Source organism: Indicator indicator, chromosome 6 (assembly GCF_027791375.1).
Source record: "Indicator indicator isolate 239-I01 chromosome 6, UM_Iind_1.1, whole genome shotgun sequence".
Taxonomy (NCBI): Eukaryota; Metazoa; Chordata; class Aves; order Piciformes; family Indicatoridae; genus Indicator; species Indicator indicator.
This window is the reverse complement of record NC_072015.1, coordinates 24509014-24536222: the sequence shown is the minus strand read 5'-3', so window position 1 is coordinate 24536222 and position 27209 is coordinate 24509014. Positions and strand designations below refer to the sequence as shown.

General features: G+C 45.2%; 1 protein-coding gene across 1 annotated transcript in view; it reads left to right on the top strand.

Moving 5' to 3' along the window:
• DOK6 (docking protein 6) overlaps positions 1-27209 on the top strand; it is a 229008-nt gene that overhangs the window by 164910 nt on the left and 36889 nt on the right. The window contains exon 6 of the mRNA XM_054381801.1: positions 14352-14490. Coding sequence (XP_054237776.1) covers positions 14352-14490 — 139 coding nt within the window. The remainder of the gene's footprint in view (positions 1-14351; positions 14491-27209) is intronic.

The window sequence follows — 27209 nt, the reverse complement described above, 5'->3', positions numbered from 1 at the left end:
CACTACCTGACACCCTAAAAGGTCCCTCAGCAGCTTTCTTGTAGCCCCCTTCAGATACTGTAAGGCCACAATAAGGTCTCCTCCGAGCCTTCTCTACTCCTGCAAATGTGGTCATGTTACAGCTGAAATTTCATCAGGTTTGTTATAAAAGCAAGTTAAAATTATCATCTCTTATTGCAATCCTGCATTTATTAGCATGTAGTATTTGAAAACTCAAAAAAAGAATTGAAATTGCTTGACCATAAGTATCACTTACTGTCAGGAATGGGCTTGAAGGGCAGAAAATATGGTAGTTTAGGTGATGATTCAGTGGAAAAGCCTGCAGATCTTACACATGATTACTGAAGGTGCCAAACCTTTATTTAATGAAAGAAGAGGTTGGATCATCTATATTGCTGCTGACTTACTTATTTGAGAGTGCTGTCAGTGCCACCAGGAAATAAAAAGTGGCAGCAGCAATGCAAGCCAGCATTGGTCTGGAGAGGACCAGGGAACTGTAGAATCATGGAACTGTAGAATCATAGAATGGGTTGGATTGGAAGGGACCTGCAGTAAGCAGAGACATCCCTGACTAGATCTGGTTGCTCACAGCCCTGTCCAGGCTGGCCTTGAATGTTTCCAGGGATGAAGCTTCTACCACCTCTCTGGGAGACCTGTGCCAGTGTTTCACCACTCAGCATAAAAAAATGTCTGCTTTCTGGGTAGTCTAAATCTCTCCTCTTTTTTTAGTTTAAAAACACCACCCCTTGCCCTGTTGCAACAGACCCTGCTATAAAGATTGTCCCAGTCTTTCTTGTAGGTCACTGTAAGTATTGAAGGGCTGCAATAAGGTCTCCCTGGAGCCTTCTCCAGGCTGAACAATCCCAACCCTCCCAGCCTTTCTTCACAGATCCAGCCTCTGACCAATTTTGTGGCTCTCCTCTGGGCTCCCAATGCGTTCCTGTCTTTCTTGTACTGAGGACACAGTACTGCAGGTGAGGTCTCAATAGAGATGAGTGGAGTGACAGGATCACCTTTTTTGATGTGTTGGCCACACGAATGAGCAATGTTAGAGCTGTTCTATGCACACATCGGAAAGCAGGGGGACCAGCTTGCTGGGACTTAAACTCAAGGGACTGATGAAAACAGGAGGGAAGATGTGGGAGGTGGTGTGGACAGAATGGCCTAAAGACATGGAATAGGGGGAGGTAGCATTAGGAACACAGTGGCCAGCAGGGGCAGGGAGGTGGTCAGCCCTTGTACTGAGCACTGGTGAGGCCACACCTGGAGTATTTGTGTTCAGTTATGGGTCCCTCACTGAAGGAAGGGTGTTGAGGGGTTGGAGTGTGTCCAGAGAAAGGCAATGAGGCTGGAGAAGGGCCTGGAACACCTGGCCTACAAGGAGAGTGTGAGGGAGCTGGAGTCGTGCAGTCTGGAGGAGAGGAGGCTGAGGGGAGACCTCGTTGCTCTCTACAACTACCTGAAGGGAGAGCAAGGTAGGGGGCAGCCTCTTCTCCTTGGTGTCAAGTGACAGGGCTGGAGGAAATGGTTACAAGCTGCACCAGGGTAGGTTTAGGCAGGATATTAAGAAATATTTCTTCACTTAAAGGGTTCTCAAACATTGGAATGGTCTGCCCAGGGCAATGGTGGAGTCACTAACCCTGGAAGTGTTAAAGCAGCCTTTGGACCTCGCACTTAGGGACATGGTTTAGTGGTGACCCTTCAGTGCCAGGTTGAAGGTTGGACTGGATGAGCTTGGAGGTCTCTTCCAAGCAAAGCTACTCTGTGATTCTGTGAAATAGGAATGTGGTGCTGAAAATACATGGGCTGTTAAGACAGAAATAGTGAGGGACTTCTGAGTCAAAGCAAAAGAGAACAGGCTTTCTGATAGAGCCCTGCAGCAGCTTTTGGAATGTGGGTAGCAAAAAGTAGGAAGAAGATACTGGATGGCACAAGTGCTTTGTGCTGACAGATGTTGACAGCACCATGTCAGATACTTCATTTCACAGGTACTTTCCCTTTTTATAGGAAGCTTCTTTAAGTCCCATTGTACCAATTCCTGGGAGAAGATTGACTCTCAGCTTTAGAATCACAGATTAAATGGAGAGCAGCCAAGAAAAAAAGTGTTCAGTGCATTGTGGAAGTAGCGTCAAATAGTTGATAAAAAGGGACCATCAGAGAAATTAGAGCAGAAATATTAATACACAGAAATAGAAATGGATATTAGCATTTATCTTGAGACTAATATTCTGTGTGTGATATGAAGGATACCTATAATAGGAGTGTTCCAGAGTGACAAAATGAGGATAGACTTTTAAAAAGTTACTTAGGATATTCCAAATGGTGTTAGTGGCAGACATGAAACAGCCACAAATGTGCCCAAGCTATTAGGTGTAAATGTCCAGGGAAGGCAAGCTCACCTTTGCTGCATAACAGCCATGAATGCCCCTGGTACAGCATTCTGCTCAGAAGGGATTTCAGAGACTTACAGAATGGGATGGGTTGGGTTGGGTTGGAAGGGACCTCGAAAGGGCATCTAGTCCAAGCTCCCTGCAGTCAGCAGGGACATCCTCAACTAGATCAGGTTGTTCACAGCTGTCAAGAGTCACCTTGACTATCTCCAGGGATGGGGTCCCAACTACCTCCCTGGCAACCTGTTCCAGTGTTCCACCAGCCTCATGGTGCAGAACTGGTTGCTAACATCCAATCTAAGTCTGCTCTGCTCTCATTTCAAACCATTGCCCCTTGTCCTGTCACTGCAGGCCTTTGGGAGCAGTCCTTCTGCAGCCTTCTTGTAGCCCTGTCAGGTACTTGAAGGTTGCTATTAGGTCAGCCTGGAGCCTTCTCTTCTCCAGGCTGAACAACCCAGCTCTCAGCCTGTCCTCATAGGGAAGTTTCTCCATCCCTCTGATCATGTTCATGGCCTCCTCTGGACCCACTCCAGCAGTTCCATGCCTGTCTTATGCTGGGGACACCAGAACTGGAACCAGTGCTGCATGTGGGGTCTCACCAGAGCAGAGGGGCAGAATGACCTCCCTTGTCCTGCTGGTCACGCTTCTGTCAATGCAGCCCAGGATACAGTTGGCCTTCCGGAAGCACTAAGGCAAGGATATGATGCACAGTCAGAGTTGGAGTCAGAGATGTCAGGTGAATGCAGGGCAGATTGTTTGATCCATAACAGCATTGTTTACCATTGAGGGAGCAGGGAAAATCTGTCTGCTTCACTTCTGTCTGGCTTTTGTCAAAAAGGAAGAGTTAAAGCAGCGTTCCTCTCTAAATGAAATGGCATGTGTAAAAGACTGGTGGAAGTTCAGTGAATGTTCTCTGCTTGTGGTGGCCTCTGTGCATTTTCTGTAGTTAAGTTTTTGATGTTGTGCTATTCCTGCTATCCAGTTTAGCACCAGAGGCATTATTTGACCTCTTCTGTCTTTAGACATGTCTCGTTAAGGATTAGACCAGCAACCTGGCCTTCAGTAAGGCCTAAAGTTCCTGCTGTCAGCAGCTGAGAGGTAGAGGGTTTTGGTTTTTAAAACAGATCCCTGCCTTTTCTCACCCCTGGTGCTTTTACCTGTCACAGGGATTGCTGCTATGGCAAGCTGCTCCCAAACTAGAGTTGACAACCTGCCAGTTTTGAGATTAGTGTTGATGAGTCCTTGTATATCATTAGCATATGTTAATTACTCATTAGTGTATGTACATAGCATGGTGAGTGTCTCTGGGCAGCCCTGTGTGCCGATAATATTTGCATATGACTTCCTGAAAATTCCTCTGTGGCCACAATGGTCAAACCAGTAGCTCTCATACCTTGAAGATGGAGAGAGTGACACTGAAAGACAACAGCAGTGCTTAAGTCCCCATCATGATAAACTTTGGGTTTACTGAAAGTTGCAGAAGGTGACTCACCATAAATGCTTCAAGTGGCCAAACTGGTTTTGATCCCCTCTTTCTAGTTTAATTTTTAGCTTAAGCATGCTCAATTACTTCCAGTATTACACAAAATCACTGAATATCTTTGGTTGGAAGAAACCTTCAAGATCACCGAGTACAACCTTCAACCCAGCATTGAAGGGTCACCACTAAACCATGTCCCTAAGTGCCAGGTCCAGATGCCATTTAAACCCCAGGGATGGTGACTCCACCACTGCTCTGGGCAGACTATTCCAATGTTTGAGAACTCTCTCTGTGAACAAATATTTCCTAACAGCCAGCCTGAACCTCCCCTGGTGCAGCTTGAAGCCGTTTCCTCTGGTCCTGTGCTTGCCACCATGGAGAAGAGGCTGCTCCCTCCTTGCTCCAACCTCCCTTCAGGTGTCTGTAGAGAGCAATGAGGTCTCCCCTCAACCTCCTCTTCTCCAGACTGAACAATCTCCGCTCCCTCAGATGCTCCTCATAGGACTAAGCCCTTCACAAGCCTCACTGCCCTCCTCTGAACACACTCCAGCACTTTTATGTCCTTCTTTCAGTGAGGGGCCCAGAACTGAACACAATACTCGAGGTGTGGCCTGAGCAGGCTCCTCTACGATAGTGTCCAGTGTCATAACTTCTAAGCATCCCAAGTTCATTGAAGAAAAAGTAAAACGAACAGTGAGGGCTGGAGCACCTCCACTATGGGGCCTGGCTGCAAGAGGTGGGACTGTTCATCCTGGAGAAGAGAAAGGTCTGGGCAGACCACTTAGCAGCCTCCTAGTACATGACAGGGGCCTACACAAAAGCCAGGAAGGGATGTTTTACAAGGGCTTGTAGCAATAGGATGAGAGGGAATGGATTGGAGGAGGGAAGATTTAGACTGGGGATCAGGAAGAAATTCTTGGCAGTGAGGGTGGTGAGACACTGGAACAGGTTGCCCAGGGAGGTTGTGGATGTCCCCTCCCTGGAGGTGTTCAAGGCTAGGTTGGATGAGGCCTTGAGCCACCTGGGCTAGTGGGAGGTGTCCCTGCCAATGCCAGTGATCTTCATGGTCCCTTCCAACCCAAACCATTCTATGAATCTATGAATCTGACTCCAGCTCCCAAGATTTGGGACTTATATACCTCTCAAAAGTGAGATGAAAACTAATAGGAAAACCCTGATGAGTTAAAAGGTTTCATCAAGAAAATTCAGTGTCTGTAGTCTTTGCAGGCTCTTCATTCTTCTCAGACCCCTGTTTGCCATTGCTCTGTTTGTTGTACAACTGTTAACTGTTTGCTTCTGTGTTAAAATGGTAATAGTAATAGATGAGTTCTTGGTTTGTCTTTCACAGAGCTGGTAAGAATGGATGCTCATCCAAGACAGTGGTAAATAAGATTTCATCATTATCAACAAGACCTGAGCTTTACAAACTAAACAGAACTAATTATCTAACAACATTTTCATGTTTGTTCTGTTACTTAAGCTGTCAAAAATGCAAATGTCTTGTGTAGTTTGGAACATGTCAACAATTAGTTTCATTATCCTCTCTTTGTTTTTAATAAATGTGATTTATTTATTATTTTTAATGAAAATAGTAAGGGATCAACAGTCTCCATGAAGTGGATTGGCTTGCATATATATGTGCATTAGTTACCTACTCTGATTTCTTTCATTGCTTGAACTGAATCCTGACACAAGAGGGTAATTTGCATGTGCAACCTCAAATCCTTCTTGCTTAGGGGTGATAAGGCACAAACAGCAAAGTTCAGTCTTCCCCATCAAAATCGTAGGGGTTGGAATCTAGAGATCATCCAGTCCAACCTCCCTGCCAAAGCAGGATCACCCAGGGCAGGTCACACAGGAACACATCCAGGTGGGTTTGGAAAGTCTCCGGAGAAGGAGACTCCACACCCTCTCTGGGCAGCCTGCTCCAGGGCTCCAGCACCTTCACAGTAAAGAAGTTTATTCTCCTGTTAAGGTGGAACTTCCTGTGTTCCAGCTGGTACCTGTTGTTCCTTGTCCTATTACTGGGCACCACTGAACAGAGCCTGGCACATTCATCTTGACACCCACCCCTCAGATATGTAGAGACATTGATCAGATTCCCTCTCAGCCTTCTCTTCTCCAGACTAAACAGCCCCAGGGCTCTCAGTTTTTCTTCATAGCAGAGATGTTTAAGTCCCTCGTAGCTCTCCATTGGACTCTCTCCAGCAGCTCCCTGTCTCTCTTGAATTGGGGAGCCTCAGACTGGACACAATATTGCAGGAATGGTCTCAGCAGGGCAGAGGAGAGTGGGAGGAAAAACCTCCCTGGGCCTGCTGGATACACTTTTCTTGATGCACCCCAGGATCCCATTGGACCTCTTGGCCACAAGGCCTATGTCAAGGTCATGTTTTATGGAATGAGTCTACAAGCAGGAAGAGACAAAACCTTCTCAGCTTCTTAGACTCCAGAATATCCCTTATTGACTGTAGTTTATTTTCTAGGGTCTAGGAAGTAACTGAGCCTCTGCTCAGCCTGCTTACCTTTACATCTGGATGTGTGTCATAATTCTGTGTCAGATTCCACATTCTCCCATTTGATGCATGACTTCAATAAGCTCAGCTTCTTATCCTGTAACTGGCATTGAGTATGATTTACTGTCTTTAGCTCTTCAGCACTAGTTACAGTTTAATGAGAATAGATGGTAAAGTGTGGTAGCAAGCAATTAAGGGTGGTCTGAAATAAGTCCCAGACAGAATCCTTATTAGCAAAACTGAAACTCTGGTAAAAATACCATTTTATTCCACTGTCTCTTATGATGGACAGGGCTAAAGCTCATGAAAATGATCAAGGGGTTGGAGCACCCCTGCTACAAGGACAGGCTGAGTGAGCTGGAGAAGAGAAGGCTCCAGTGAGTCCTAATAGTGACCTTCCAGTGCCTGAAGGGGGCCTACAAGAAGGATGGAGAGAGACCTGCAGTGACAGGATGACAGGCAGTGGCTTCAAACTAGAGAAGAGCAGATTTAGATTGGATGTGAGGAACAAGTTCTGCACCATGAGAGTAGTGGAACACTGGAACAGGTTGTCCAGGGAGGTAGTTGAGGCTCCATCCCTGGAGATATTCAAGGCGAGGCTGGACAAGGCTGGACAAGGCTGTGAGCAACCTGATCTAGTGGAGGATGTCCCTGCTGAGTGCAAAGGGGGTTAGACTGGATGACCTTTGGAGGTCCTTTCCAATCCAGAGCATTTTGTGATTCTGTGAAAATGAATTAGAGAGTTACAGTGCTGGTGGACAATCATCGATGTAGAACCATTGTCCAGAGAAGGACACAGCCTGCCTTCTGCACTCCTATTAAGCAAAACATGGAAAGCATCTGACATGCAGGAAGAAGTCAATGTCCCTCCTATGCCCCAATAGTCTAAATACGCTGTCACAGAGGCAGAGGTTGTAGAGGCATCACAGGCAGAGAGAAGAAAAAACATCCTGAGAGGTATAATTACCACTAGCACTGTACAGAAAACTGACAAAACAAATGAAAAGTTGTTTTCTTGAGAAAATTTCTGTTTGTATTATATTACAGCACTTAAATGGTCTCTTGGTTTAGACGGAGAAAAAAGTAATCTTACTGTGGAAAAACAGCTTGCAAAAAGTCTCCCTTTTAGCAAGAAGATTTGTGGGGTGATGCACTTCTGTTCAGAAAGACTATCAGAGTATTCATCAAAAGATTTTTATTACTGTGACTGCACAGAATATCTTAAAAACATCTTCCAAGTATCAAAATCCTCTAGGAAATACTGGAGAAGGGCTGCTGGATTCCTCTGAGTGATGGAATCCTAGCTGTCTGGGAGCAAACCGTCATCACTCATTTCCACTCCATCTCTGTGAATGTTTTCCTTCTCAGAAATTCAACATGTTGCCATAAAGGGTGTTAGAAGGACAGCTGCTTTGATGGCATGAGGGATCCTTTAGTGCTTTTAGTTGAAAACACTGAGGATGGCTCCAGAAATACAAGATGTGGGGCAAATCTTCGGGGCTTAGGCCCCATGTTCAAGCCACTGAGCCACATGAGAGGTGTGATAATACTGCATGTTCCCAGTATTAACTCAGGCCAAGTTGCAGGAGATTCCACATGCAAGAAAGCTAATCCAAGGGTGAGCACTGCTAGCTGCATCTCAGGAGCCTGTGTAAGAACACTGGGAAGGTACCAACCTCAGCTGGAGTGCAGTAACACAGTGAGGATGAAGTGCAGTAACATGGTGAGAGATGAACATGAGATTTAACCAGACCATTTGCCAGGTCCTGCAGTTGGGTCACAACAACCCCAAGCAACACTACAGGCTTGGGGCAGAGTGGCTGGAAAGCAGCTTGGTGGAAAAGGATCTGGGGGTGCTGGTGGATGGACAGATGAACATGAGCCAGCAGTGTCCCCAAGAAGGCCACCAGCATCCTGGCCTGGATCAAAATCACTGTGTCCAGCAGGAGCAGGGCAGTGATGGTGCCCCTGTACCCAGCCCTGGTGAGGCCACAGCTTGAGCACTGGGTTCAATTCTGGGGGCCACAGGATACAGAAGACATCGAGGTGCTGGAGGGTGTCCAGAAAAGAGCAATGAGGCTGGAAAGGTGTTTGGTGGGCATCTCATATGAAGAGTGCCTGAGGGAGCTGTCAGCATTCCCTTATTTCTTCCACTGTTTTTCTGTCCTTTCAGCATTGAAGTTGCCTTACAATTTCATACAAAGAGGCATAGTTTATTTTTCAGTCATTTTGCTAAATATATAGAGGTTTATTTACTAAATATGGTCCTGCTATTAAGACTTTCCTTGATTTCCTTGCTTTTTTTCTCAGGAAAGAACAATTTGAGGAGGAAGCAAGGTAGCTTGTGTTGAAGGCTGGAATGAGCAAAGAATTTGGACCCTCAAGGGAGCTTTGCATTCATTTTATAGAGAGGTCTAGAGGGAGCATCCACAACCTGCCTCTGCTGTGTGCTGTGTAATGTCCTTGCACACAAAGAACAAACAGGATTTCTGTCAAAATGGCTTAGCTCAAGTTGAGATAACAGCAAACAAGGAGAGAACAAAAGTCAGATACCCACAAGAGAGATAGTGTTTGTGTGTCTCCACTGATAATCTAATTAAATTGGAGGCCAAATTGCTAATTTCCAGTACTCTCTTTAGAAAATCAAAGCTGTCGCAACACGAGAACCATGTGTATCAGTTCAGAGTTAAGTATTGGACACCAATTGGTTTTTCCCTGACTGACAGCCACAGCTTCAAAGCTTTAAGGAAAGGCTTTTTATTTAATCCTCATCTTTTGACAACAGTAGTTCTGGTTGTTCCATATGTGGCAATTGGCCACCCTCTTCAGCATACAGCAAGTGAGCACCAACTGACTTCATTTCTGGGCTTTGAAGCAGCCTGAGTGTTTAACGGAGATTATTTTTCACACCTCAGGAGCAGACTATGCAACAGCAATTCCACTCAGTTTGGGGCTGGTGACTTACAGCAGTCTGATTACTGGACACCACCTGTTTAGGGTCTGTTCTCATTTGAAAATTCAAAGTCCGTTTTCATGAAAAGAGCTAGAAATGCTGAATTAGGGTAGTAGCTATTTGTTATGTATTAGTTCACAGATTCATACAATGGTTTGAGTTGGAAGGGACCTTAAAGATCACCTAGTTCCAACCCCCCCACCATGGGCAGGGTCACCTTCCACCAGACCAGGTTGCTCAAGGCCTCATCCAACCTGGCCTTGAACATCCCCAGGGAGGGGGCATCCACAACCTTTCTTTCAAATTTCCAGGCTAAATCTGCCCTCCTCAAGCTTCAAACCATTCCCTCTCATCCTGTCACTCCAAGCCCTTGTAATAAGTCCCTTCTTAGCTTTCCTGTAACCCCTTCAGGTACTGGAAGGCTGCTCTAAGGTCTACTGTATTAAGCAGAGGCAGTGGGAAACTACTGTGTGAATTTGGGAAGTGTTGAAAAAAATCTGGTAGCCCTGGTGGGAAAAACTCTTTGGTTTGACCAGAAGCCCTACCTTTGAGTAAGAGCAAAAACTTTCACTACTGATCTCTGAATCCACTTTGCCCTGGGCCACAAGCTTAGCTGCCACCTTCTCCCTATTCCTTCTCCTTGGCTCTTGAGCCAGATCTGCTGACAATGATGGTTGCAAAAAGCAAAGAAGTCAAAATATTTACAATGCTTTGCAACACTTTACCTACTGATTCTGTTATCTGCCCAGTTAGATCATTCTGTAATAATATAGGGGGAAAAAATGCATTTTCCTATTTTGGTTGAAAGCACTTCATCCATTTTAATGCACTGAATCCTTAAATATCCTAAAGCATAGGTTAATTACATCCCTGTTTCAAAGTTGGAAAAGCACAGAAATAGACAAGCTAACATCAGCATTTTTCCAGGCAGCCACAGACTGTAAAATCTCTCATAAAGAAAGAAAAAAATTAAAAGTCTACAAAATCAGTGACATTTTTTTGACAGTCAAGGTCATACTGAGTTGGCAGAGCTTGGCAGTGCCAGGAGAAGCAGAGTGTCCTGATTTAGGCTGAGATGGAGTTAATCTTGTCATAGCAGTTGGTCCAGTGCTGTGGTTTGGGTTTAGTGTGAGGACAGTGTTGATAACACACTGATATTTTGCTTGTGGCTAAGTAGTGCTTATCCTACACCAAGGGCTTTTCAGCTTCTTGTAGCCTGCAAGTGAAGAGGCTGGAGGGCCACAAGAGATGGGGAAGGGAAACAGCCAGAACAACTGCCAGAGGAATACTCTCCATCTCATGATGTCATGCCCAGGGTATAACCTTCAGGGGAAGCTAGCTGGGGGCTGCTGCATGGGAGCTACAAACTACAGCACAGGAGGTTCCACCTGAACATGAGGAAGAACTTCTTCACTGTGAGGGTCACAGAACACTGGAACAGGCTCCCCAGAGAAGCTGTAGAGTCTCCGTCTTTGGAGACTTTCAAGCCCTGTTTGGATGTGTTCCTGTGTGACCTGTGCTCTGGCAGGGGGGTTGGACTCAATGGGGTCCCTTCCAACCCCTAATATCCTGTGAGCTGCCAGCCAGTGGTGAGCAACTTCATTACTCAGCACTTCTTTTAAATTCATAGAATGGGTTGGGTTGGAAGGGACCTTGAAGATCATCTAGTTCCAACCCTCCTGCCATTGGCAGGGACACAGACATTCTATTTTTTTATTACTATTTTTTTCTATTCTCGTTATTTAGCAGTAGTATTACCATGACTATTATTTTCTTCCTTTTCTGTCCCATTAAATTCTACTTCTCTCAGCCCATGAGTTTACTTTTTTTCAGTTCTTTCCCCCACCCTGCTGGGTGCTGCTGCTTAGTTGCTGCTGCCTGATGCTTAGTTGCTGGCTGGAGTTAGACCATGAGAGAGGCCCACACTTGCATCTTCCATTTTCCCTAAAATGATTCTAGGACACATAAAACCTCTAAAAATGCTATTGAATTAGCAGCTGAACAGCTATGTGTGCTTTGAACACAGAGACATTTGAATTTAGCCACAGTTATTTCATTTTCACATAAAATAATAGGAAGAAATTCTTCATGGTGAGGGTGGAGGGACACTGGAACAGCTTGCTCAGGGAGGCTGTGGATGTCCCCTCCCTGGAGGAGTTCAAGGCCAGGTTGGATGAGGCCTTGAGCTACCTGGTGTAGTGGAAGGTGTCTCTGCCCATGTCAGGGGGTTGGAACTAGATGATCTTCAAGGTCCTTTCCAACCCAAACCATGTGGGGTTTGGAAGGAACCTCTGGAAATCATCTAGTCCAACTGCCTTGCCAGAGCAGGTTCACCTAGAGCAGGCTTCAAAGGACAGTGTCCAGGCAGATTTTGAAGTGCTCCAGATATGGAGACTCTACCACCTCTCTAGGCAGCCTATCTCATTGCTCTACCACTCTCGAAGTAAAAAGGTTCCTCCTCATATGGAGATGGAACTCCCTATTCAAGTGTATTCCTCTTACCTCTTGCCCTGTCACTGGCACCACTGACAAAAGACTGGTCCCATCCTCCTGACACCCACCCTTTAAGTATTAATAAGCATTGATAAGGTCTCCCCTCAGCCCTCTCTTCCCTGTGCTAAAAAGCACCAAGTCCCTCAGCCTTTCTTCATAAGAGAGGTGTTCTTGTTCCTTATTGATCTTTGTAGCTCTTTGCTGTACCCTCTCAAGCAGTTTCCTGTCCTGGAAGTGGCAGCTCTTGCTGGACTTCCTTGGGTTGCTCTCTACTCAGCTCTCCTCACTGACACAGAATCATTGAGGCTGGAATAGACCTCTGAGGCCATCAAGTCCAGCCTATGACCTAACACCACCACACTGTCTGAACCATGTCACTAAGTGCCAAATCCAGCCTTTCCCTAAACACCTCCAGGGCTGGTGACTCTACCACCTCCCTGGGCAGTCCATTACAGCTGAGAAGCAGAGTCTGTGGTGCTGTGCTGTGTGGTGGACACAGCACTTTGCTCTTCTGGCCAGCAGTGCTGGGGTTAGGTTCTGCTCAGTTTAAACCAGCAGTTCTGCTCCTCAATCTTAATCACACCCCATTGCCTGCTTCCTTCTTGTTATCCCCGTAGGATTTTTCATCCTCTGAAGCCAACAAAAAAGATGATATTTATCTTCAGCTACTGAAACCTCCTCCTTTTTTCAGACTTTCCATTTCACGCTGTTTGGATTTTATTAAGCTCTCTTTCCACACAAAAGCAGAGCACCAGCTCTACGATGCCCTGAGGGATATGGAGGGGCTGTTGCCATAATGGCTCAAAACTCTGGAGACATTTTATATCCACCAGAAGCTCTTTGGAGGATTGTGGCTAAGGATATATAAAAAGGTGGTAAATGTTTACAGCAGGGATTTTGATCTCCCTTGGATTTTAATACAAAAGCCCTTCTTTTTTTTTTTTTTTCTTTTAATTATTTTAATTCATTAATTGGCATTTTACATTAACATTGATGATATAAGACCTGTCTACAAAGGGGGTTGGATTTTGTTTTACATCTTGGAATAGAGATTATTTTTTTTATTTCAGAATTATGGATAATATCCATATGGATAATATCATGAATCATCTATTCATAGGACTATGACTTTCTTCTCAACATCTCAATCATTACTAAGTGTTTTCACAAGATGTTTTCCAGAAGCAACACTGTTTGGTTTCTGCTTCCAATGCTTCCTGTTCTTCCCAGACATAGCCAAGCAGAAGTTCATAGTTAACATTCTGCTGTGGTGAGACATCACCTGGAGTACTGCCTCCAGGTTCTGGAGCCCTCAGTACAGGAAGGACATGGATTTGATGGAGAGGGTCCAGAGGAAGGCCACAAAAATGATTGGGGGTTGGAGTACCTCTGCTATGAGGACAGGCTGAGGGAGCTGGGGGTGTTCAGCCTGGAGAATAGAAGGCTCCAGGGAGACCTAATAGCAGCCTTCCAGTACCTGAAGGGGGCTACAAGAAGGCTGCAGAGGAACTGTTTGCAAAGGCCTGCAGTGATAGGGCAAGGGGCAGTGGCTTGAAACTAGAGAAGAGCAGCTTTAGATTGGATGTGAGGAACAAGTTCTGCACCATGAGGCTGGTGGAACACTGGAACAGATTGCCCAGAGAGGTGGTTGAGGCCCCACCTGGAAATATTCAAGGTAAGGCTCGACAGGGCTCTGGGCAACTTGATCTATTGGAGGATGTCCCTGCTGACTGCAGGGGGGTTGGACTAGATGCCCTTTGGAGGTTGCTTTCAACCCAGACCATTCTGTGATTCTATGATTCTAAGATCTTTATCAATGATCTTGATGAAGACTTAGAGTGCACCATTAGTCAGTTTGCAGATGACACCAAGTTAGGTCGGAGTCTTGATCTGCTTGAGGGTAGGGAGGCTCTGCAGAGAGATTTGGACAGATTGGATGAGTGGGCCCTCCAGAGATCATCCAGTCCAACCGCTCTGCCAAAGCAGGATCACCCAGGGCAGGCCACGCCCAAGCACATCTAGGTAGGTTTGGAAAGTCTCCAGAAAAGGAGACTCCACAACCTGTCTGGGCAGCCTGCTCCAGGAATCCAGTACACTCACAGCAAAGAAGTTTCTCATCATGTTGATAAATAATTTTAATGTGCTGTGTACCTCTGGCATCAGTTGGTGAAGAGAATTCAATTTAGCTCCTGCTTAGCAGTGCAGACCTTGCAAACAATGCTGGAAATAACTGACTGTATTACCTCAGGTTCTTACTCTGTGATGATAAAACTTCTTTTTCACTACCAGATGATGATTAAAATGAAATGTAAAGGCTACATTCTTGAAGTTCTGTGTATCTCTTGGAATATCTCTCTTCAATGGTAAAAATAACTGCAGATGGTCAGAATTCCACAGTTTTAACTCCAAAAGTTGGCATTTTCTACTGCATGGTGTGCACTTTTTATAGTGGTTGGATAAAAATGACACAGGACTCATTTTTATTATTTTTTTCCTTCCTTTCTGCTCAAATCTCACTGCAGGATGTGTGACACAGGAGAAGGGCTGTTCACCTTTCAGACACGAGAAGGAGAAATGATCTATCAGAAAGTCCACTCTGCAACACTGGCCATAGCAGAGCAACATGAAAGATTAATGATGGAGATGGAACAGAAGGCAAGGGTAAGGTCCTTTCACTAACGTCTTTATACTTGGTACTGAACAAAGGGAGTATGGAGTGATGGCAGCCGTAATGATGGTATTAGCTGTGCGGGTGAGAAAACAATGACCTTGGATTTATATATTTTTGTGTTCAGGGGTTTTTAGTGTGGGCTGTACAATGGTCTGTTGATGCTGTCTCTCTGTAATAGAGGATACCATTGAATGTGAGATCCCTGTGAAAATTGTGGCTCTGTTACTCAAAGATAAAGCCTTTAGCTGAATCCAGCTGTGAGTTGATTATGGATGAATCATAGAATGGCTAGGGCTGGAAGGGACCTCAGAGATCATCTACTCCAAACTCCCCTCCATGGGCACGGATGCCTCTTAACTAGACTTGTTTGCTCAAGGCCTCAGCCAGCCTGGTGTTGAATACCTCCCAGGAAGAAAACATCCACAACTTCCCTGGGCAACCGATTTCAGAGTCTCACCACCCTCGTACTGAAGGACTTCTTCCTAAGATCAAGTCTAACTCTGCTCTTCCTCAGTTTAAACCATTCCCCCTTGTTTTGCCCTGTTGCTAGATACCCTCAGGAAAAGTCCTCTGCAGCCTTCCTGTAGTATCCCTTCAGGTATTGGAAGGCAGCTCCAAGGTCCCCCTGAAGTCTTCTTCAGGCTGAACAAGCCCAGATCTCTCAGCCTATCCTCACAGAAGAGTTGCTCTAGCCCTTGGATCATCTTTGTGGCCTCACTTGGACTCACTCCAATAGCTCTGTGTCCTTCTTATGTGGGGGACACCATCAAAAGTCTGTGATGATGAAAGCTTCCCTCAGACTATACATATCTCTTAAGATCTGAGATTGGAAGCCAGAGAAGTTACTTTTTTTTTGGTGGGTTATGAAGAAAAGCTAGGGAGTTTTTCTGCTTAGTTTTATCGGCACAATAGTTGAGATGCACAAACTTTGGACAGAAAAAGCAGGAGGCAGAGAGTTCACAATCAAGGCTGAAATGAATTTAGGAGCACCACAATTACTGAAAAGTCAAAAGACAAGATGGTAGAGCAAATGGAAGAGCATCTAAAGTAGCAGAAGGGCTGGAAAAAAAACCAGCTGCATTCTGCTGGCCAGAAATGATTGTCCAGTAATCCAAAACTATGAAAAAAGATGTGTCGGTGTGAGCCGAAATTCCCCCCCACCGACAATAACCAGGCTAGCCCAGTCTGGAAGCAAATGAAAGCTGTATTTACAAAGCAGAATCTACAATCTACGATGAAATGCAATGAACATGTACAAACATACAAAATTCACAACATTTACAAATATATATAATCAACAGAAAAGCACAACCAATCTCCCTTTGCTTCCCCCCAAAGGTGACCCTTCCCAGGAGCTTCCCACCCAGGCCCCCCTTGGACAGAAAGCAGAGTTAGTTAGAGCAGAAAGTTGTTAACTTAGCTGCCAAGGTCAGCCTGTGTTATCTTCAGCCAGAAGAGAAGAAGAAACAGCAGCCAGACAGCCCAGCAACTGCCCCCACTGCAGAACGCAGAATGTGCAGAGTGCCTACTTTGTTTTGGGTAATAGTTCTTAAACATTTCTATCTATCCAATGGAAGTGTTTAGAACAATCAGTATTTTGCTTTCTTACACCCAATAGTGACTTATTTACACTCTTTCACTTTCTCTGTTCTGAACTTTTCAAGGAAAATTACAAAGACAGTTTCAAACCATCACAAAAGAGTAATTGTAAATATGTTTGCTTTTAAAGTGTCAACATCAGGAAGAGAAATGAGACCATGTTCTTAATGCTCTAACAAGTGCTTAGACCATGACCAGACAGTGTTTTCCTTCCATGGAACCACCACTTGCAGGTCTTCCCTCTGTCAGTTAGCATCTTTGCTGCTTGGGAAACTCATTTCCATTCTGTCTTCATATGGCTCCTTGAAACCTCATTCGTGAAGGCCGTGGCCATATGGTCCCTGACATCATGCTCTGAGAGCAGGCTAAGAAATAGACATGACTCATCAACCACACAGTGTCTAATGTGCTGGGCTCCTGGATGAGGCTGCACTGTGAGAAGGAGGTCATCAGAGGCCGGCTGGAGGCTGTCACAGGCTGTGTAGAATCTATAGGCTGTGTAAAAGAGGCTGAAAAATCTCTCAATTTTACCCTTCAACTAGTAGGATGGTGTTGGCTTGATCTTGGAACTTCAGCTGTTCCTGACTGATGGAGTGCTGAACATTTAAGGGATCACAGAATGTTAGGGGTTGGAAGGGACCTCCAGAGATCATCCAGTCCAACCCCGCTGCTAGAGAGGATCACCCAGAGCAGGACACAGAAACACAGCCAGGTGGGTTTGGAAAGTCTTCAGAGATGGAGACTCCATAGCCTCTCTGGGTTGGAAAAGACCTCCAAGACACCAAGTCCAACCATTGACCTAACCTCACCATGACCACTAAATCGTAACTCAAAGTGCAATGTACACACAGTTTTCGAACACCTCCAGGGATGGTGACTACACCACTGCCCCAGGTAGCCTGTTCCAAATGTTTGACCCTGTTCCAATGGCTCTGTGCAGGAGAGGATGTGGCTGAATGACACATGGGGAAGAAAAGCTGCCAAATAGGAACCTTACAATCCCCTTCACCAACACTTGCACCAGGTCAAAGTGAGCCTCCAAACCCTCAACACCACAGAGAGGCATCTTCTCAAACTCTTATGTCATCAGGACATCATTCTCCAGCACTCCACAAACACCCTGCCAAAACCTCTGCCACATCTGCCTATCCTAAAACCATCCTCTCTCCTTCCCTGCAGCCAAGCCAGGGATGTGCTTCCCTAAAACTAGGGCCTTGCCAAGAAATCCTCCTGGCCAACAAGCCCCATTCCTGGATAAGTGAGCAGCACCAGCACCATTCCTGCCCCCAGTCTTTGTCCCAGGCCATCAAAATGGAATAAGAACTGTAGATTTCTCCTGTTATGACTACACATAGAAGGGAGGCATGCTTAGGAAATAATTATACCTTTGGAACCTTATAAATCCCTTTTTGAAGGAGCTGTCAGTAAAAAGCCATTCTGTAATCTCAAAAGAATTAAAATTTACAACCTGTAAAAAAAATAATTCCAAGTGAGATAGCACTAAAGTTGATGTTAACCAGCTGAAGTTAATCAACCACCAGTGAGACTGAAGTGTAAATGCACAAAGGAATTACAATAGCACAGGTTTCATAATATTACCATAGGAAATAGCCTGTGACAGTTGTTTTGCTTTAACCAGAAGAGCAGTAAAAAAATGACGTCATTTAAGATTGTCTTTCAATATTTACCAGAAGACAAACACCCTTCTGAAGCCTTTCATCTGGAGCTTTCTTTTCCATTGTCATTATTTACACCTCTCCTCTTGAATATTCCCTTTAATCTAAGTGGTTGAGTCGTTAGGATAGATTTCTGTCGTTTCACAAAAGAGAATATCAAGGAGCTTATGTATATATTTTATTTTAGTCGTTATTAGGAGGAGAATAATAAAGGTGTCAAAGACTGGAATGGGGCTTAAGGAGAGGTTGAAGAGGAAGGTGGATAAGAAATAAACCTGCAGGTCATTTAATCTTTTACTTTCTTACCTGGAACAGAGTAAGGAGGGTAATAGTGTCTCATAGGACTCATCTGTCTAGGCCCATCAGCTAGACTCATTGGTCTAGGGAGGTTCTCCTACCCCTCTCTACTCTGCCCTGCTGAGAGTACACCTGCAATACTGTGTCTGGTTTTGGGCTCCCCAGTTCAAGAGAGACAGAGAACTGCTGGAGAGAGTCCATCAGAGAGCCACGAGGATGATAAAGGGACTGGAACATCTCTGCTATGAAGAAAGGCTGAGAGCCCTGGGGCTGTTTAGTCTGGAGAAGAGAAGGCTGAGAGGGGATTTGATCAATGTCACTAAATATCTGAGGGGTGGGTGTCAGGATGAAGGTGGCAGGCTCTGTTTGGTGGTGCCCAGTGATAGGACAAGAATAACAGAGATAAGCTGGAACCTATGAAGTTCCACTTCAACATGAGAACAAACCTCTTTGGTGTGAGGGTGCTGGAGCCCTTGAGCAGACTGCCCAGAGAGGTTGTGGAGTTTCCTCCTCTGGAGACTTTCCAAACCCACCTGGGTGTGTTCCTTTGTGGCCTGCCCTGGGTGGCCCTGCTTTGTCAGGGGGATTGGACTGCGTGATCTCTGGAGGTCCCTTCCAACCCCTAACATTCTGTAATTCTATGATTTCATCCCACCATGAAATCTGAACTTCCCATGGCTACTGCCTCTTCCTGACTTTCCAAGTCAGCTCTTTTCTTCCCTGCCTTTTCCTCCATCAGCTGCAGGAGTCTGTTGTCTCCTCTGAGAATACCTTGCAGACAGTGAAAGGAGGAGCAGCAAAGCACCTGCAGGTGGTGGCTATTGCTGGATGCTTGCTGTGGGCTTGAATGAAATGCAGTAGAGGGAAAGTCTTTACTGCGGTCATGAAGAGTTAGTGCAGCTGCTCGTACGCAGCGGGGGAGCAGAGCTCTTCATCACCTCAGAAACTCTGCAGACAACATCAAGTTTTGTGGAGTGTGTAGGTAAGTGCTGTGGGTAGGTGTGAGAGCAGAGCTGCCAAGTCCTTGCAGATGATTTGATCAGGTATTTTGGTAGCTGGTGATGTAATTCAGAAGACGTTTTGCTCTTTGGAAACTGTTCGCTAGAGCTTGCACTGGAGTTTTGGATGTTTCTCAAGCAGTAGTAGTAGTTGTGAGGGCTTTCATTCAGAGCATGGTGAGAAGAACTCAATTCCTCCCTTGCCTGACACAACTTCGACATCTCTTATCCCTAGCCATTTTGGCTGGACAATCTTGAATGCAAGACCATCTTCTAGGGACTACAACCCACATACCTTGTCACGTCCTAATCTAGAAATTACTTCCGTTCTTTTCTTCTTAAAACTTCCTGGAATGCTTTGTGTAATGTTACCATCCTCTAGCCTTCTGTATGTTGTGCCTCCTAAAACTGAGATTGAAATCTGCCTTCCTCTTAGTAGAAAGTAGAAGCTGAATGAAAACTTGCAATGAAAGAGTACATTGCTGGCTCAGGGTCATCCTGTTGTCCACCAGGACCCTCGGCTTCCTTTCCCCTGAGCTGCTCTCCAACAGGTCAGCCCCCAACCTGCACTGGCAAGCTGCTTGTGTAGCTCTGCTGCGAGTTTGACTTGAGTATTGCTAGAAAAAGAATTCTGAAGGCAGTTCTCCAGTGGGCTTAATGTCTTACTAATCTCATCTCTGCTATTTTGAGAAAACTCATCCCTGTCAAATAAACTACAGTAGCCTACAGAGCTCCTGTTATTATTAGCAAAAATAATAGCTGATGGATCCCCCTGATGCTCTCAGGAGACAGGTATTATTATAATAATTACACTAATGAGTAAAACGAGGCACAGAAAGATTAAGGACAAATTCATTTCTGTCTGAATTGCCCAAGGTCACACAGTAATCAGCTCTACCCTGGGAATAGGAAAGCAACAAAACAACAACAAAATGAATCCTGAATCACAGTCCATGACAAATTCACAGAGGAATTCACCTCTGAAGAAGTTGTTTTCCACAAGTTTTCATCAGTCTTTTGAACTACATTATTATTCCCTGTGTCCTGTCAAGCAAGACCTTCCTGTTTTTTCAGCACCTCTCTTCAGAAGTGAGTAATTAAGGCTTTGTGATTTGTAAGAAGCTTCTTTATCAATGATGTACAGAGGGGCACCACTGTGTGATTCTGAGAATATGAGACTTTCAAAAAATAATCATCTGAGAGGGCATCAAAAATTCTCATAATGGTCCTAAAGCCATTCTGTAAATCCCTCCTGCGCTTTTTGTGCTTTCGCTCATCAGGTACCTGTTGGTAGGACAAAAATTGGATGAAGTTCAGCCTTTGTCTTCATTTTGCCTTTTTTATCTGTCCTTTTTTATAAAGGTGACAGAGTTTTTAACGTGAACATGATTTCTAATAATCTCTCTGATTATGCTTAGACTGAAAGCAACAGATATTTAGCAGCTGAAAAATAAAACCTATCTGAAACATGGGCACTTCTCCAAGGCCAAGCTGTCTTTTGATATTTGCAGTCAAAGCCTGTCCAGACAGGGGTTGTTTGTGTTGCCACTTTTCTCTAGTGAGACCTCACCTGGCATATTGCATCCAGTTCTGGAGCCCTCAATACAGGAAGGACATGGAGCTGATGGAGTGGGTCCAGAGGAGGGCCACAAAAATGATCAGGGGATTGGAGCATCTCTGCTGTGAGGACAGGCTGAGGGAGCTGGGGTTGTTCAGCCTGGAGAAGAGAAGACTCCAGACAGACCTAATAGCAACCTTCCAGAGGGACTGTTTGCAAAGGCCTGCAATGACAGGATGAGGGGCAATGGTTTGAAATTAGAGCAGAGCAGATTTAGATTGGATGTGAGGAAAACGTTCTGCACCATGAGGGTGGTAGAACACTGGAACAGATTGCCCAGAGAGGTGGTTGAGGCCCCACCTGGAAATATTCAAGGTAAGGCTCGACAGGGCTCTGGGCAACTTGATCTATTGGAGGATGTCCCTGCTGACTGCAGAGGGGGTTGGACTGGATGATGGATTGGAGACTTTCCAAACCTGTCTGGATGTGTTCCTGTGTGACCTGCACTAGATTATATGGTTATATGGATAATTTGCTATCCACTAGGACTCCAAGCATTGGAGGCCTCTCCCATCCCAACTCCAGGAATAGGTTTTTTTATTAACATTTCAGTTCAGCAGTATTCAGCAGAGAGGGTTTCATGGAGCTTTTTCCATGCTGTGGTAGAAGCAGACATCGCTCTGTTGCTTGTGACTGTCTCAGGGTAAATGCTGCTCCTTTCATCACAAATTCAGTCTGTCAGAATCCATTTCCATAAAGGTAGCTGCCAGGCAAGATGCAGATGGATTCATACAGCTGGCTGGTGAATGTGTATCTCTACAGAGCCTGTGATTCAAAATCCAGTCACAGATTAGCATAGGTGCAAGTTTAGAAACTGAAAGAATTTGTGGTTTCTTCATTACTCATAATTGTTTCCATGTAGGGGACAGTGGCAAAAGTTACAGTTCCTCCTGGCTGAGGGATTTGTAAAAGCATTTGTAAAATGATGGCATTTCTGTAATGCTTCCCCCGTACTGTTCAGTGATCACCTTTACACACGTTTTGAGTTACAAGGAGGGAAGAAGTGATGGAGTTGGAGATTGCCATGGCAACAGGGATAGTTCTCTTTCCTTTGTTTCATGAAGCTGGAGCCTGCCAGCATGGAAGCAAAGGATTGATGTGTTAAATAGAAACCATGGAGTTCCAAAGGCTTGACTTACAGAGCATGTGGGCACAGAATCACAGAATGTTTGGAAGGGACCTCGAGAGTTCATCCAGTCCAACCCCCCTGCCAAAGCAGGATCACTTAGGGCAGGCCACACAGGATCACATCCAGGCGGGGTTTGAATGTCTCCATGGAAGAAGACTCCACAACCTCTCTGGGTAGCCTGTTCCAAGCAGGCTTCCAGCACCTTGGTCATGCAACTACACTCTCCACTACACCAAGCAACTTTCTCCAGAGTAAAAAACCCACCTGGGTTATCATTAGAAAATTAACTTAAACAGAGAAAAGTTGCCAGTTGCAGGATTTATTAGGCTGAGGCAGGTAAGTTGAAAGATACACTTCTCTGCTTCTCCCTTTCCAAGCTGGGTCCCTGATTTGCAGCTGGTTTTGCTACATTAGTAAAGGAGCATTAGTATGGAAGCAAAACTTCCACTTAGATCTTTTCTCAGCAGAAGTGTGGACTGTGATTTGGAGAATCTTGTCTCTTGTTTTAAGCTGTTGCTCAAACTGCAAAAATATATTTCCTAAGTTAGGTTATTAGTGTTTTTTCAGAAGTGTCTGCAGGGCTTTTGAGTGACTGCAGTTTTGAAACTGTGCAATGTTAAGACTTCTCTGGCTATATCTATCCAAACAGAACAATTGAAACACAGAATTATTTTGGTTGGAAAAGATCATTGAGTCCAACCGTTGACCTAACACCACCATGGCCATTTAACCATGTCCACAAGTGCCACAGCCACACGTTTCTTGAACACCTCCAGGGATGGTGATTCCACCACCTCCCTGGGCAGCCTCTTCCAATGCCTGACCACTCTTGCAGCAAAGAAATTGTTCCTAATCTCCAACCTAAACCTCCCTTGGCACAATTTCAGGCCATTTCCTCTTGTCCTATAACCTGAGAGTGGAGAGAAGAGACCAACCCCCATCTCACTCCAGCCTCCTTTCAGGGAGTTGTAGAGAGCAATGAAGTCTCTCCTCAGCCTCCTTTTCTCCAGGCTAAACAACCCCAGTTCCCTCAGCTGCTCCTCACCAGCCCTGTTCTCCAGACCCTTCCCCACTTTTGTTGCCCTTTGCTGGACACACTCCAGCCCCTCAGTGTCCTTCTTAGAGTGAGTGGCCCAAAACTGAACCCAGTATTTGAAGTGTGGCCTCACCAGTACAGGGGCATGATCACTTCCCTACTCCTGCTGGCCACACCATTGCTGATCCAGGCCAGGATGCTGGGGGCCTTCTTGGCCACCTGGGCACACTGCTGGCTCATGTTCAGACAGCTGTCAACCAGCACCCCCAGGTTCTTTTCTGTCAGGCAACCTCTCTGCCTCAGGCCTTGGGTTGGGGTTGTTGTGAGTCAAGTACAGGACCTGGCACTTGGCTTTTTTAAACCTCACACAGCTGACCTCAGCCTATTGATCCAGCCTGGCTCTGCAGAGCCTTCCTACCCTCAAGCAGATCAGCACTCCCACCCAATCTAGTATCATCTAAGAGGACTTCACTGCATGATAAAATATTTTATGTATTCTGAGTTTGCTGGGGTTTTTTTCTCTTTTTAATTGAAATATCTTTGTGTGACATAAAACTTAACTCCTGAAAATATCAGGAAGCAGAGGCCAGCCAGACTGTGGTGTTACTGCCTTCTGGAGTCATGCACTGATAAACTTAATAAGGAATATTCATGAAAGGTTAGTGATGGTTGTTGTTTCAGCAAGTACTCAGAAAATTGCCTTCCTGTCATTGGATTAAAGTTCATTGGTGCCAGCAGTTCCTATATGATGGAAGGCAATAGCTAAACGAAATGGGATTTCCACAAATATGGTATAGGGGTGAACTTTGTAGAGTGGGGTTCTCAGTTGGACTTGATGATCCCAAGGGTCTTTTCCAACGAGAATTTTTCTGTGATTCTGTGAAATAGGTGTGACTGGAAACTACTGATCTGGGTTAGACAAGAGAAGAGCAGTTCCATAAGAAGGCACCTGAGGTCCAAGGCATTTGCTTTGTCAGAAGGAATGAAGCTCAAGTAACTGTACAGAGACCAGTCAATGCAGATTCTAACATATTTCCTGTGAAAATAGATATGGAAACCTTAGAATGCCAATTTGTCATCCCCAAACTTACTCAGGCAAGGTTCTCCCAGCTGATCACATTCTAGGTTTCATCTTTCTTTCTGCATGCCAAGCATGTGTAAACACAAACACAGGCTGGGCCAGGAGTGGCTCGAGAGCAGTCTGGAGGAGAAAGACTTGGGGGTGTCAGCTGATGACAAACTCAACGTGAGCCAGCAATAGTGGCTGGCAGCCCAGAAGGCAGCTGTGTGCTGGGCTGCTTCAAAAGAAGTGTGACCAGCAGGGATTCTGCCCCTCTGCTCTGCTCTGCTCTGCTGAGACTCAACCTGGAGCACTGCCTCCAGTTCTGGTGCCCCAGCACAAGAGGGATACAGAGCTGCTGGAATGGTCCACTATGTGTTCCTTTTGGTGAATCCATGCTGACTGATTCTGATGACCTTCATGTACCTGGAAATGGTTTCCGCAATTAACTCCGTCATCTTCCCAGGGACCCAGGTGAGGCTGACCAGCTTGTACTTCCCTGGGTCCTCCTTGTTGCTCTTCTTGAAGACAGCAGTGTCGCCAGCATTCCTCCTGTCCTCTCTCCCAGTTACAATGTTCTTGAGGCAAACCAAATAACATCTCCTGTGCTCTTCTTGCTTCTTTTAACTCCTTGATTCAGTGGAGAGCAAAACTCTTCCTAGCCCTCCCATCACTGACTTGTATGTCAGCTACTAACAAACACTGACAATGATGCAGATAATTCACTGCTTGCTTTTTGAGAGAGACAAAGCTGTGAATGAACATTTCACTGATGAACTGCTTGATATGAATGACCTCTACAACATATCTTTGAAGGTTAAGCTAATACCCTAATCTCCATCAGTGCTTTCTATGCCACCCACCTTCACGTTAAGCATTCGTGAGTCAAGCTGATGACTGGTTCTAGGACTGTGATTCATTTCCATTTTTGCTTAAATAAAAAGTGTAGGGATGTGGTGTCATTTTTTTATTTTGTTTTTCAGTTTTAGGTGGCTTTTTTGCTCCCTGCTTGTCCGCATTTCCCATTAAGAAGCAGCCATACCTTTAAACAAGTGTTGGTGAATGGGAAGCTCAATATGAGCCTCCAGTGGACACTTGCAGCCCAGAATGCCAACTGTATCCTGGGTTGCATCAAGAGAAGTGTGGCCAGCAGGTTGAGGGAGGTGATTCTCCCCCTCTACACCGCTCTGGTGAGACCCCACCTGGAGTACTGTGTCCAGTTCTGGAGCCTCTATTACAGGAAAGATCTGGAGGTGCTGGAACATGTCCAGAGAAGGGCTATGAGGATGATCAGAGGGCTGGAGCTCCTCTCCTATGAGACAAGCTGACAGAGTTGGGGTTGTTCAGTCAGGAGAAGACTCTGAGGAGACCTTATTGTGGCCTTCCAGTATCTGAAGGGGGCTACAAGAAAGCTGAGGAGGGACTTTATAGGGAGTCAGTGATAGGACTCTGGGGAATGGATCCAAGCTAGAGGAGGGGAGATTTAGATTAGACGTTAGGAAGTTCTTCCCCATGAGGGTGGTGAGACACTGGAACAGGTTGCCCAGGGAGGTGGTGGAAGCTTCATCCCTGGAAGTTTTTAAGGCCACCCTAGATGTGGTTCAGAGCAACCTGATCTAGTGTGAGGTGTCCCTGTCCATGGCAGGGGGGTTAGAACTAGATGATCTTCAAGCTCCCTTCCAGCCCTGACAATTCTATGATTCTATGATTTTACATCTATCAGTACTGAGCACCTTCAAAACTCCTAGATTTTTACTTACAAGACCTGAAGACTTTGCCCTTAGAGAAATTATTTTATAGTTCCACATAGTTTTATTCCCAAATGCTTTGTACTTGCAGGTCAGCAAATTTTTACCTGCAAAATCTCTTCCTTCATGTCATCCGGAACCTCTCTTTCAAAAAAGCTTCCATTTCATGATAGAAAGAAAGACAATCAATGTGTGTAAATCATATCTGTGCAGCACTGGGTTCTCTATCAGAGACACCTCTGTGTAGTTACTGAAGGGACTAGCTCAATGTGCTAGCACATTCTCTGACTCCTACCATTTAGTTGTGTTTGTCTCTACTAAGACCTGCAGTAGAATCATAGAATCATAGAACGGTGGGGTTAGAAGGGACCTCTAGAGATCATCCAGTCCACCTAGGTCAGGACACACAGGAACACATCCAGGTGGGTTTGGAAAGAGGACACTCCACGAACTCTCTGGGCAGTCTGCTCAAGGCCTCCAGCACCCTCACACCAAAGAAGTTTCTCCTCATGCTGAGGTAGAACTTCCTGGGTTCCAGTTTGTACCTGTTGTTCCTTGTCCTATTACTGGGCACCACTGAACAGAGCCTGGCACCTTCATCCTGACACCCACCCCTCAGATATTTAGAGACATTGATCAGATCCCCTCTCAGCCTTCTCTTCTCCAGACTAAACAGTCTTTCAGTCTTTCTTCACAGCAGACATGTTCCCATCCCTTCATAATCCTTGTAGGTCTCTGTTGGACTCTCTCTAGCAGATCTGTGTCTCTCTTTAACTGGGGAGCCCAAAACTGGTATTCTAGGTGTGGTCTCAGCATGGCAGATTAGAGTGGGTGGAGAACCTCCCTTAGACCTGCTGGACACACTTTTCTTGATGCACCCCAGGGTCCCAGGCTTGTCAGGCTCACCATACCAGGACAGTCAGGCTTGAGGTAGCCTCATCTCTGTTCATGCCAGCATCATCTCCCATGTCATTAGTGAATGGTTTCATGCAATGAGGAATTGACAGAGTATTTCATATATTGCCTTTGTATAATACAAAGGCTCAAACTTTGTAAAGATGTAAGAACCTGACCTTCTGCCCTCACAGTAAGTAGTAAAGTTTCTATTGCCAGGAAATTTCTTTCACAAAAGAAACAAAGCCACAACAGATTTGTGCTAGAACATGAGTGAAGACACCTCTGTTACTGGCATTCAACACTATGACATCCAACTGCTCTTCTCCATCATGAGTCCGTTCTGGCAGACAACAAAGTGATCTATTGTGAGCTTCTTGTAAAGGAAAGAAAAAAAACACAAAGTAATAAAATAAAATAAAATAAAATAAAATAAAATAAAATAAAATAAAATAAAATAAAATAAAATAAAATAAAAAACCAAACCACACACTTCTGCCAGAAAAGGAACAAACCATCCCAGTTCTCTCTTTATAGTATCGCCAAGGAGATGAGGGGGAAAAAATCTCAGTTGCATTGACTCTCCTTTCAGAATGTTTTTCTTTCATCCTTGCTTTATTATTCTTACATAATGTTACTCCACTGCCAAACAAC